Genomic DNA, 11,961 nt, shown 5'->3' with positions numbered 1-11,961 from the left:
TTGTAATTAACTCCCCGTAGGACCTTAGGCAATTCCTTCTCCTCTGTGGATCTCATTTGCCTCATCAAGAAAAGGATGGAGAAGTTCACCTCTTAAGCCCTTCTAGCTCTCACGTTTGAGAGAACTCTCAGGGTAGTTCGTGTCCCAGGCGGCCGGCGTCGAAGAACTACAATCCCCACAAAACCTTGCGTTCCCCCGCCCTCCTGCGGGTGCAGAGAAGGTTCGCCCTTAGAAGCGCTCCCCACAATCCTTTGCGGTAGTTCAAGATGGCGGCGCCCCGTGCCAACCTGAGCGATTTGGAGAGCAGCAACAGCAGCGGCAGCGGCAGCGATGCGGAGGAGCTGGCACGGTGCCGGGAGGCGGCGATGCCGGCCTGGGGTTTGGAGCAGCACCAGAGACGGCATGAGAAGTCAAGAGCCGGTAGGACACTGTACTCTGGGAGTCTGGCGGAAAGGCGTGGGATCTTATCCCGGGGTCTCAGAGGACAGATGGTGAGGAGGGTGTTATCCGGACTCCATTCTCTCCTTGAGAAAGCTTCAGGGACTGGGTGGAACCCCTATTCAAAGAGCAGGCAGCAAGAGGGAGGGTTGCTCCATTATCCCAGTCAGGGAAACTGAGGCACCTGAATGTCTCTTGACTCTGTTTCCTTTGGTCCATCGTTACTTGGCACTCTGGCAGCCCGCCACCTCTTCCAAGATGACTGCAACAGCCCCCTTTCTGTATACCGGTGTCCAGCCTTAACCCCGCGTCCAGCTCATTCTCAGACCTTGGCGCTGCCAGCGAGCTTAGTCCTACACGTGTCTGACCGTGACTGCAACCCTGAGAATAAATCCAAAGCCCTTCAACATAGGGATTCCTAGTCATGGGTAGAATCTAGAAGATCCGTGACTTTGGAATCGGAAAAATATTTTACCTTTACTTTCATTAACCTGCATTTGAAATTTAGCATCCCTTTCTGTCATGCATGTGAGCAAAACAACTACAGTCGTTTGGGCAACACCTGTTACTTTGTCCTGACAAAATCACAGATTTTCATATCCCATTGCAGTCTGCATATGTATCAAAACACCATTGTATTCACAAGAAAATATTAGGAAAAGATAATTTACAGTCGTCCCTGCTTTAAAATTGCAGTCATTTTTAGACCCATCGGTAGATCTTACTTAATGCCTTAATAAAGACTATGTATGCATTAATAAAGAAGCACATGTAGTAATGTTGCCGGGTTCTTTTCTCACAAAGTCAAAAAATGGATCTGGCAGACAAAGGGTGAAATTAAGGGAAGGATTATTAAGGGAAGGTGAGAACAGAGGGGAAAGCTTTCTAGAGTGAGGGATCTGGAATGGGTTGCCACTGAGGGCTTTTATTGGTAAATATTTTGTCTAGAACATTTAAGGCAAACAAGATGGATTTGTAAATATTATGAAAATATCTTGTCTATATTTAAAACAAACAAAGTGGGTTTGTTTTGTTCCCTGCTCTCTGGTTAATATCTTATCTATAACATTTCTCCACTTCTGGGATTTCTGTGAGCCTGGTTACATAGTACCCTGCATGAACCTGGTCACATAGCCCCCTACCTGTCTCTCCCTACCTAGCCTCACCTGTCCCTTACTCCGTAATGTGCCTTTTTTTTTTTAAATGAATAATGGTAACTGGATTTCTGTATCATTGGTTTTCTTTGTAATCATATGTGTTGTGTTTTATGCATTTCAAACATTATTCTGAGGAGGTTCAAGGCTTCACCAGACTGCTAAAGCAGGCCATAGCAAAGCAAGGTTAAGAACCCCCACATTTGTTTAAAAGGACTTACAAGCCCTTTGGTAATCTTCAATCCATTCCCTGCCTGCCTCTCCCTTCCTCCTGTCCTGCCACATTGCATTTCCCATAGGTAGACTCCAAACCATATTATATCCTCTCATCTCTGGACACCATAACTCAGCACTTTTCTCTTCAGCTCTGCATACAGGTCTGCCTTGCCAACTCCATCATTCACTAGCAGTGAGAATATGGGCAAGGCACTTGTAAGGCACTTGTAAGGGTAATGGTGGTCCCTCCCCTCCCCAAGGAGATGATACCTCTACAGTGCTTGGCACATATTAAAGACCCAATAAGTGGTAGTAGTTTTATGATTGCTCTCTCTACATGGACCGCTTTCTCTCTCCTGCTTAACTCCTCCTTACCCTGTGATATAGCTGAGATAACCACCTCTTCAGAAAAGCTGGTTATATGTCTTCACAGTGTCACCATCATACCTTGTGCGATTCCCTTCATAAATGGTGCTTCCTTTTCCCCTACTCTTGCCACTTATCTCTTTTTCCTTCCATCCCTGCATCCCTAGCGTTTGTGGGTGAGTTAACCCTGGCCTGACTTGCTCCACAAATATTTTAGTAAGAGGTTATGTGACGTGAACTTAACAAAGGCTGGGATCTGGCCTGTCGCTCACCATGGTATCCCCAGGGCTTAGCACAGTGTTCAGGAAAATAGTTCTTACATGAATGAACTTGCCAGAGAGACACTTCTCTGATGAGTGAGGGACTGAGATCCAACCAGAATTCCAGTCCAGTTGTTTCTACCTTGACAGAATGGATTTCTCTGTGGAGCTCTGAAGCTGACCCCAGACAAGTAAAATAATTTCTGAGAGCCACAGTTTCCTCATGTATGAAAAGCCTAAGTCCTAGGATTGTTGGGAGTCTCCAAAATGAACAGCTTTGACAAGCTAGTGAGGAGGTGTACATGGGAATAGAGGCATCTAAGATATCTGCTTTACGACTCAGTTTTTGTGAAATCATAAACCTTCTGCTAACCAAAGTAGATGTAGCTGCTGATAATAAGCCCTGTTACTTATTAAGCACCTTATGTGTGCCAGGAAGAATACTGAACACTTAACATACATTCTTGGGCCATTCTAATAGTAGCCACCATGAGTTGAGAGTTTACTGTGTGCCCTGTTCTTTTTTTATTTTTATTTTTATTTTTAAAGATTTTATTTACTTGAGAGAGAGCGGGAAGGAGGGCACTTGTGTGGGGGTCGGGGAGGGGAAGGAGCAGAGGAAGAGAGAAACTCAAGCAAGACTCCGCACTAAGCCAACATCTCACAACCCTGAGATCATGACCTGAGCCAAAATCAAGAGTTGAACACTTAACCGACTGAGCCACCCAGGTGCCCCGTGTGCCCTGCTCTAAACACTTCATGTTCATTGTCTAGTTTAATTCTTCCAGCAATCCATTCTAGCAATTATTAGCCCCATTTTACAGATGAGAAAGTGAATGCTCAGAAAGGTCATCCAGCTTGTAGGTGCCAGAGTCTTTCTGACTCTAAGCCTATGCTATTAACTGCTGTTCTTGTCACTCCCTGCCACAGACAAGTGTCTGTTGTGGGCAGAACTCCCACCCTTTGGTCCATGACCATGTGGAAATGTAGATCACTATAGTATTAAGATTTTTTTTTTTTTTTTTTGAAAGAGAAAGAGAGAGTGTGCGCACAAGTTGGTGGGGAGATAAAGGGAGAGAGAGAATCTTAAGTGGGCTTGATGCCCAGCCCAGAGCCTGACACCAGACTCAATTCCACAACATGGAGATTGTGATGAACAGAAATAGAGTTGGACACTTAACTGACTGAGCCACCCAGGCACCCCAAAGTGACTATATTATTAATGTAACCCCTGATACAGCTTTTTAATCCAGTAATGAGCTCTTTAATCCAGGAATGATCACACATACCACAAACCACTTATATTTGGGGCAGCGCACGCTTTGATTACCTTATGCAACCTATCTTTCACACCAAAGTACTACACCCAGAGCTGGAGATGTAAAGATAACAAGAGGTGGACCATGTGCTCCAGCGGCTTACAAATCCAGGGAGGAGATAGACATGTAAACAAAGTGTCCGAGGGGCGCCTGGGTGTCTCAGTGGGTTAAAGCCTCTGCTTTCGGCTCAGGTCATGATCCCAGGGTCCTGGATCTGGCTCTCTGCTCAGCGGGGAGCCTGCTTCCTCCTCTCTCTCTCTGCCTGCCTCTCTGCCTACTTGTGATCTGTCTGTCAAATAAATAAATAAAAGCTTTAAAAAAAAATAGTTTCTGAAACAGAGTAAAACTTCACTATGTCCTCACACTAACTCTGGGAAATTGGTGGTCTTCTCCCCATTTTATAGATGACAAAAACAAAGCCTCGGGGAAATAAAGTGACATGTCTGGAGTCACAGTGGAAGAACCAGAACTGAACCCTGTCTTCTGGGGCCTGGGGCCTCATACGGTTGCTGTTCCAGGACATTAGCCGTCACTGCCCTTGCTCTATAGTCATGCTGGAGGAAATACTCCTCCTCCTTGTGCGTGTGTGCTCAGAATGCAGGACTGGGTCCATCCCAGGCTTGCAGGTTCCCCAGCTGCAGGAGCATCGGGCACTCTGCATTCTGGGCTGTTCTCCAGAACATGTTTGACACAGACCACACGTGAACTGCGTGCCCTGGATTGATTCAAGACCATGAGTCCCTGCTTGGGGCCCAGAATTACCAAGTGATCATTTTGTCCAGTTGGCTTCCTAAAGACACAAGCACGTTTTGTCCCATTATTCAAGTCAGAGACCTGAGAACCATCTTTGATTCGTCTCTCACACCATCCGTCTAGTCTATCAGCAAAATCCTGCTGACTTCTTCAAAATACATGCTTCCAGAGCCCTAACCCTTCTCCCTAATTGCTGCAGGCCTCCGCCTGCCCTCGCCCCACCATGGCCTGTGTCCACACCACAGCCAGAGACATGCTGGAAAATTCCAAGTCCATTTATGTCCTTCCTCTGTGCAGAATCCTCCAGGGGCTCCTTACCTCCTTCAAAGCCCAGGTCCTCACACTGGCCCACCAGGCCCTTCCTGCTCTGACCCCCACAAGGTCCCCATTTCTGCTGCTCCACCAACTCACTGGGCTGCAGCCTCACCAGCTTCTTGGCTGGTTCTAAACTATTGCCTCAGGGCCTTCGCAGATGCTCTTCCCTCTACCTGGAAGACTCTTCCCCAGGTATGCACTTGACTCACTCCCTCACGTCTGTGAAAACTCTGTTCATGTGTCACCTATCAGTGAAGTCCTCCCTGACCACCTTTACAAAATGATCCCCTACTTTGTCCCTCCCCCATATCCTTCCCCTGCTTTGTTTTTTCCCCTAGATTTATCATTATCTAATTTTATATTTTAATTGTGTGGTTTTTGTCATCCATATCCACCAACTAGAATGGAAGTTCCATGAGGGCTGGGATCTGTGTCTAAATTGTTCATCAACTGCAACACCACCTGGGTGATATTAGAGCTTCAGGATCTGGTTGAGTGAATGACCACCAGGCCAGGCATCCCTAGCATCTTGGCTTGAAAAACACAACCTATGTAACCGAGCCACCTTCTCTCTTCTCCACAGCACTTAGCACACAGCCAGGCCCACAGTAGGTGTGCAGTAAACACTGGAATCAAACGCACTTAGACTTTCTTGTTCAGCATGGTGGTTCAGAGGGGGCTCTGGAGTTGGATGACCTGAGTCTTGCCCCAACTCTGTCACTTACTAGCTGCCTGACTCTGGCCAAGTTAGTTTACATCTCCTTGTCTCTGCTTCCTCTTCTGCCAGATGGATAATAACTCCTTTAACAAGGTTGCTGGGAGCATTCAGTGTGTTATACATGTAAGTCGTGCCCAATGCCCAATGGGTATTATTGTCATTTCCTCTATAAATGCCTCGATTTTCCTTATTTCTATAGGTGCTGGAAATAATCAGGGGCCAGCCACCCAGCCGAGCCTCAGGTACTATGCACACTGTGTTCAAATTTAATCCACCCTTTTAACAAATAGTGGTCCCCTGCCACATGCCAGACATGAGGTTAGACCCTGGGATGTCAGGGTGAACAAGACCCATGGAGTCCCTGCCCTTGGGGGGCGGGGGTGCTGCTGAGCTGGCGGGAAATGAGGTCCTTCCGTGTGTGTTGTAGGCATAGAGTGGACGACCACGAACAAGATGGCAATGAACTTCAGACCACCCCCGAATTCAGAGCCCACGTAGCCAAGAAACTGGGAGCCCTGCTGGACAGGTAACCAAAGATGGCCCTTCTCTTCTCCTGCATCCTTTAATACAAACAGGGATGGCTCACATCGGCTGGGAGCTCAGGGTGTGCAAACAGGTGCTGGGCAAGCATGTGGCATATGTCCCCTTGTGACATTCGTAACCAGGTCCTATCATTGTCCTTATTCTGTAGATGAGGAAACAGGCTCTCTGGGAGAAGGAGCATTTGCTTGAAGCCACAGGGTATAAGGCCCAGGCTGGGACTCAAACCCAAGTGTGTTTGGCCCTAAAGGCCACACTCTTAAGCACTGCATTATCCTGCTACCATAAAAGTCAGGGGAACGTAAGAAGCGAGAGCTCATTCTCACCACAAGAGTAGAGACAGCCAAAACTACTATTTTGGGGGTACTTTCTTTATGCCCTGTGCCGTGCTGGTTCTCTGTCTTGTATTTGAGAATATGATCTGTACAGATCCCAGTCACTGTTCCTCAGGTCAGTGCCAGGTCCAGAGCATGGCTCTCAAAAGAAGGGGTCCAACAGCAAAGAAGTCGGGAAACACTGCAATCTGTGTACCTCCTTATGCCCTTGGAGACTTAAGATTCATAATAGGATATTCAAGGCTTCGAGAATCCTGCAATCAAGAGACTTGTGTGGTTTTGCTTGGCCTGGCAGTCTCCAAACTCATCTGGCCACAGTGACTTTGTTTCAGGGAAGACTGATAAGTGTAGCATGGAACACATTTCCGGATACGCTGGTCTACATCCGTTCCTGATTGGCAGAGCCCCACCAGATTTTTGAAAGGGAGATGAAGATGTTCAGGCCATTGTCCTTCAATTTATCAAAAAGACGAATGTGTCCTCCAAAAGTATAAACCAGCTGCTCTTCTGAGACTGACAGAATGTTGGGCCAGACCTTCGCAGCCTGAGCCACTGCAGCCTCAGTACCAGTCCCCCAACTCGAGAATGTGGTGAACATGTGTAGGGAGGTCCAGTGGCATTTCAACACACGGGAGCAGTTTTTCTTCATGACCATTTGGCTTTGGGGTGAACAAGGCCTGGCTGGCATTGTGGTGATTCACGTCGGATGTTTCCCCAGGTGGAAATCACGCAGGATACAGGTCAACCACAGTCAACATGTTCCCTGTGGTGTTTCTGCGTCTCTCTGAAAAGAGACTTAAATGATACTCTAATTGGTTCCTTGTGTTAGATCAAGGTTCCTCAGCCTTGGCACTCCTGACATTTTAGACTCCTGGACTGGATCTTTCTTGCCTGTGGGGAGCCACCCTGTGCCTCATAGAGCAGTGAGCAGCATCCCTGGCCTTGACCTACTACGTCCTAATAGCATTCTCATGTCCCCTGCAGACCGACATTGAACCACTGTGTCAGATGCTTGGGTCAGAGTTAGGCACCTGGGCAGCAGCGGCTCTGTGCCTGCTCCCTGCTTTCCTGCACAGCGCTCCAAGGGATGCCTTTGGCATATAGGGAAGAAACAGTCAGGAGAATGTACCCAGTACGTTGCTGTGTTCGCCACCAAGACATTGTGTGAGCGTTGTTCTCTGCCGTGCATGGTGACCTCATCCACACTCACCAGCGTGATGCTTCCTGATCTCAGTACTTCTTCCTGCTCATCTTGATGTCAGTGACCATCTTCATCATCATCAGAGCTACCATTTACTGAGCATCTACTTGTGGCCAAGCTCTATGCTAAGTGCTTGTTATCCACGATTATTTCATCCCATGACAACTCTAAGACGTAGGGTGACTATTCACCGTGTGCAGGTAAGTAACAGAGGCTCAGAGAGATGAAGTCAGTTGCCGGAGGGGACACCACAAGAAAGCAACAAAGCCAGGATTCAAAGCCAGGTCTCTGAAGTGTAAATAGAATCAGTGGGTTGTATCAGTGTCCGTTTCCTGGTTGGAATCCTGTACTCTAGTTATGCACATGTTACCATAGGGAGGAAAGGGAAGGGTATATGGGATCTCTGTTTTAGTTCTTAACAGCTGTATGTCAACCCATGATTAACTCAAATTTTTTAAAAAAATTAAGAAAAGAAACAAAAAACAGGGCTGCCCTGCTCTAGAGGCTGACCTCTGGACCATTCTCCAGATTGGTCTTATTTCCCTTTTCATGCTTACTGCCAGGAAGCTCAAAGCAAACCATGCCCCCTCTCTTCAGCATTGTCTGTCCCTCCTGGCCTGTTTTTGCTTTGTTCTATTTGAAATTGAATTTTGTTATACTGTGGGTATCTTTAAAACTTCTTCAGCACTTTCTGGAATAAAGTGGGATTCAAACAAAGGAAGGGCTGCCATTTGCCCCGAGAGGGGGCGTTCATCATGTTACGGCTATAGGTGTTACTGCCCTTTATCAGGCCCACATGCTTGCTGCTCTAGCATTTAACATCACATTCTCCTGTCCCTTCCACTTAAAAAAAGAAAATTGTTTTAATTTTTTTTTTAATTTTTTTCCTATTACGCCAGACCTCATCCTAAATCAACCATTTCCTCCTTCCATAGTTCGATTACCATCTCAGAAGTAGTGGAGGAGCCAGCAAAGGCTAAGGTGCAGCAAGTCCCCGCAGAGGACGACGGTGAGCAGTCATACTGTTAGTGCCCGGTGTTGTTTCCTTACACACCCCCGATGTGTGTCCCGGCTGGCAAACCGTTTCCATACACTCTCTGATCCACACAGCCCTCTCTGAAACAGGCTCGTTGATGCTCTCCCTGTTTACAGGGGAAGCCATAGGGGAAGCTGAGGCTCTGAGAGATGAAGGTGTCGGAGCCTGAGCAGGGGCCTCTTACCACCACACTCCCCAGCTGCCCCTGGCTGAGTCTGTCTGTCCCGTGCCCAGCCCACTTGCCACTGTGGAAGCTTCCTGAGGCATAAGGTTCACCTGCAGGCTTCCGGTTCCTCTTAGGGCTTGCTGACCTGTTGGGGCAGCTGGCGTCCCCTGAAGCACCCTGTCCCCTGACTCCGGCAGGCGTCATGCGTGCCTCTCAACACGCAAGATATCTTTTTGTCGCCAGCCAACACTGATTCCTGGGTCTCTGCCTCTGGACTCGGAGCTCCCTGAGCGCTGGGCGGGGCAGCGTTGGCCCCTAGGAGGAGGGCCCCTGGCAGTGCTGACCCCACCCCTTTGGATTTTAGGCTTCCGCCTCTTCTTCACATCCATCCCGGGAGGCTCCGAGAAGAAAGCTGCTCCCCAGCCTGGCCGAAAGCGATTACATTCCGGCTCCAGGTGAGGTCTCATACCCTCTCCTCGTGTTCCCTCCTTTCTAACCATTGTCTGTGTTTGCCAGTCCCCTGGAATAGCCAAGCAGAATCTGATCAGATCCAGGCCAAGAAGGAGCCTGTCAGGTAGTTCGAGAAATGGTGCCATCAGGGGGAGGGGGAGGAGGTTCTGTTGGGCATTGGCTTTGGATTTTTATTGCTTCTTGGGCACCATCTACTGCCAGACACCTCACTCCTGGGGCATCCCTGTGAGGCCTGGGCTCTAGTAAGATCCCCATTTTGTAGATGAAGACACTGAGGGTCGGAGAGGTGAAGTCACTTATTGAGGTCACATAGCTGGGAAGCAGAAAAGCCAGGGATGGAACCTAGGCCAGCCTCACTCCCAGGCCGGAACTCTCTAGCCACCTCCCACTGTGACCTCTTCCCTGTGGCTGAAACGGAGGGCGGTAAGGGGCGGCTCCGGGCCCTGTGCCCACTCTCTGCCCTCCCCTTGTAGCAGTGAGGACAGCGAGGAGGAATGGCAGCGGTGCCGGGAGGCAGCTGTGTCGGCCTCCGACATCCTCCAGGAATCTGCTATCCATGGCCCTATAAGAGTGGACATAGAGGCAAAGAAAAAGAAAAAGAAGTTTAAAAAGAAAGCCAAGAAGGAGGCCAGTGCCAACTTGGACGCTGCCGCCGCCGCCGTCACAGGTGAAACTGCAGTTAGGAAGCAGGAAAAGCAGTCACCCAAGCTCAATGGAGACCAGCCATCGCTTGGGACCAAAAAGAAGAGAAGGAAGAAAAAAGCCAAGAAGACCAGTGAGGCTTCCCCATTCCCATCAACAAAGGGTACAGTGGCCACGCCTGCAAACTGACCTCGGCATACGGGCCCAAGGCTCAGCTAGCCTGGAGGACAAGGTGCCCTTTGGGGACAAGTCATTTCCAAGCCCCACCTCCCTTTCCAAGTTCAAGGACTTGGCTAGGAAGTCCATACCTGGCCCATGATTGGGGCTTGCCCAAGGGTGGGGACAAAGACAACTGTAGAGTGAGAAGCCTAATTAAGGCCTGCCCATCGGTGCTCCCCCTGGGGGCTGGGGCAGACCTGTGGTACCAGAACATTCCATGGCCTCAGGAAAAAGGAGCCATCCACCTATTCAAGACTGTTGACCAGGTGGTAAAGCTTGTCTTCCCTGTACTGTCTGAGGAGAGTGAGTGAAGGGAGAGCTTTTCCTTTCCTTCCACCTTCTCAACCTGGTGTGGCAGAAAACCATAAGAAACTGAGGGAAGGGCGGCTCGGCCCAGAAGTAGTTTTTTCTGCCTCCAGGCCACACAGACTTTATACAACATTGTCTGAGAGATTTTCTCCCCCACTAGGTTTCCAGAATTTTTTTCCTCCACGTTTGTGAATGTACCATGCACGATCATGTGTCGAGCCAACCAGATTATTGAAAATAAATTGTTGAGAGACCCCAAACTTAACAAAATAGTCGGGGTTCTGCCTCTGTATCGATGCTGAATCTTGATGAGACAGTTTCAATAAACATCACTCAGGTGGAATCCTCCTGCCTACACGTTCCTGCACCCCAGCCTCAAGACTTCGGGAAGTATCACAGTGCTCGAAAGCGGGATTTCACACACCAGGAGTGTTCCACAGGGAAGAGGAGAAGCTCAGGGTTAAGGTGACATTCTGGCTTCCTGGCCTTGCCTTCAAGCTTCCCCAGAGCGAGACAGAGGTGTGACATGAGAGTGTGTGCGCTGACCCATCTCCCCTCAGGCCCCTGGCCCACCTCCACCTCCCTCTGCCCGCCCAACCCCATCTGGGCAATGTGTGGACAAGCAAGAAATTTCCAGTACTCATTTCCTGTACTCCGTGCCTCATTTCCTTTACTAAAAGTTAAATAAATGTACAGGTTCGCCCTTAGCTAGCTGCAAGCTGCAGGGGGCGCTGGTTCTTCCCCGGCCCTGTCCTCAGTCCCAGGGTGGGAGTGGTCTGCAAGGCCCGGTGAGGTGTGGCAGCCCCAGGGGGAGGAGGTCATGGGGCGCTGGGTTTACACAGCTGCCTTGCCTCTCCTGGCGGCACTCGGGGACCTCAGGCTCCTGGGTGTGGCTGTGAACTGCCTAGACCTTCCCCTCCTCCCTCTGGGCACCTCAGCTCTGCCATGTGCTCAGGCCTTGGTGCCCTCTGAGCTTAGCGGCTTCTCCCCCAAACCAGGGAGGTGCTGCAGGGCCCCACAGGCCAGAAGCACTGCTGCCCAGAATCCTGACAGAACCAGACGCAATCGCAAGGCTCCCATGGGGCAGGGATGACTTCCTAACCCTGAGGGGGACTTTCCCATAGAGGCAAGATGCCAGGCTGGCATTAGAAGGTGTGATACCCAAGGGAAAGAACAGCCAAGAAAACTGGCCATCTTGGAGACCAGGGAGAGGGATGGTCCAGGACAAGAGAAGCTGGAGAGCTGTGCATGCGGTCACTGCTAGCTTGAGCTCTCCCGGCGGTGGGCATCAGAGTAGCCACTTGGGGAAAGCTCACGTCATTGGGGGACAGGGTTGGTACAAATGGGCATGTGAGCCTACAGCTGGAAGGGGAGCAGGGTGAGGGGACTGATTGGGACACAGAGGACAGAGTGGGGCCACATTGACCCTGAGCTTCTCGGAGCTCAGTGAGTCACAGCTGCACAGCCTCGTGTCCTGAGAAGTGTGGTTCCCTTGGGAGTTCC

General features: G+C 49.6%; 1 protein-coding gene across 6 annotated transcripts; it reads left to right on the top strand.

Annotated features, from left to right (window-relative positions):
- Window positions 1-264: 264 nt before the first annotated feature.
- Window positions 265-11,182, top strand: LOC111156522 (chromosome unknown C12orf43 homolog). Of its 6 annotated transcripts, none has more exons than XM_022517469.1 (6): window positions 265-420; window positions 5,739-5,781; window positions 5,967-6,065; window positions 8,551-8,624; window positions 9,182-9,272; window positions 9,762-11,182. In XM_022517469.1, the coding sequence occupies exons 1-6, from the start codon at window positions 267-269 to the stop codon at window positions 10,117-10,119; spliced, it is 819 nt and encodes a 272-aa protein (XP_022373177.1). In that variant the 5' UTR covers window positions 265-266; the 3' UTR covers window positions 10,120-11,182. The 6 variants fall into 6 exon arrangements, with proteins under 6 accessions (XP_022373177.1, XP_022373180.1, XP_022373179.1 ...); XM_022517472.1 differs by having other exon boundaries at window positions 267-420; window positions 9,215-9,272; window positions 9,765-11,182; XM_022517471.1 differs by having other exon boundaries at window positions 267-420; window positions 9,215-9,272.
- The last annotated feature ends 779 nt before the right edge of the window (window positions 11,183-11,961 follow it).

This window comes from Enhydra lutris, unplaced genomic scaffold (assembly GCF_002288905.1).
Source record: "Enhydra lutris kenyoni isolate GAN:26980312 unplaced genomic scaffold, ASM228890v2 scaffoldscaffold46, whole genome shotgun sequence".
Lineage (NCBI taxonomy): Eukaryota > Metazoa > Chordata > Mammalia > Carnivora > Mustelidae > Enhydra > Enhydra lutris.
The sequence above is the reverse complement of the archived record's forward strand: the minus strand, read 5'-3'. Positions and strand labels throughout refer to the sequence as shown.

Coding starts and splice junctions, on each gene's coding strand:
- LOC111156522 (XM_022517468.1), top strand. CDS start 5,609: ATGGATAATAACTCCTTTAACAAGGTTGCTGGGAGCATTCAGTGTGTT. Junction 5,782..5,966: donor GCCACCCAGCCGAGCCTCAG/GTACTATGCACA, acceptor TGTGTGTTGTAG/GCATAGAGTGGACGACCACG. Junction 9,273..9,761: donor CGATTACATTCCGGCTCCAG/GTGAGGTCTCAT, acceptor CTCCCCTTGTAG/CAGTGAGGACAGCGAGGAGG.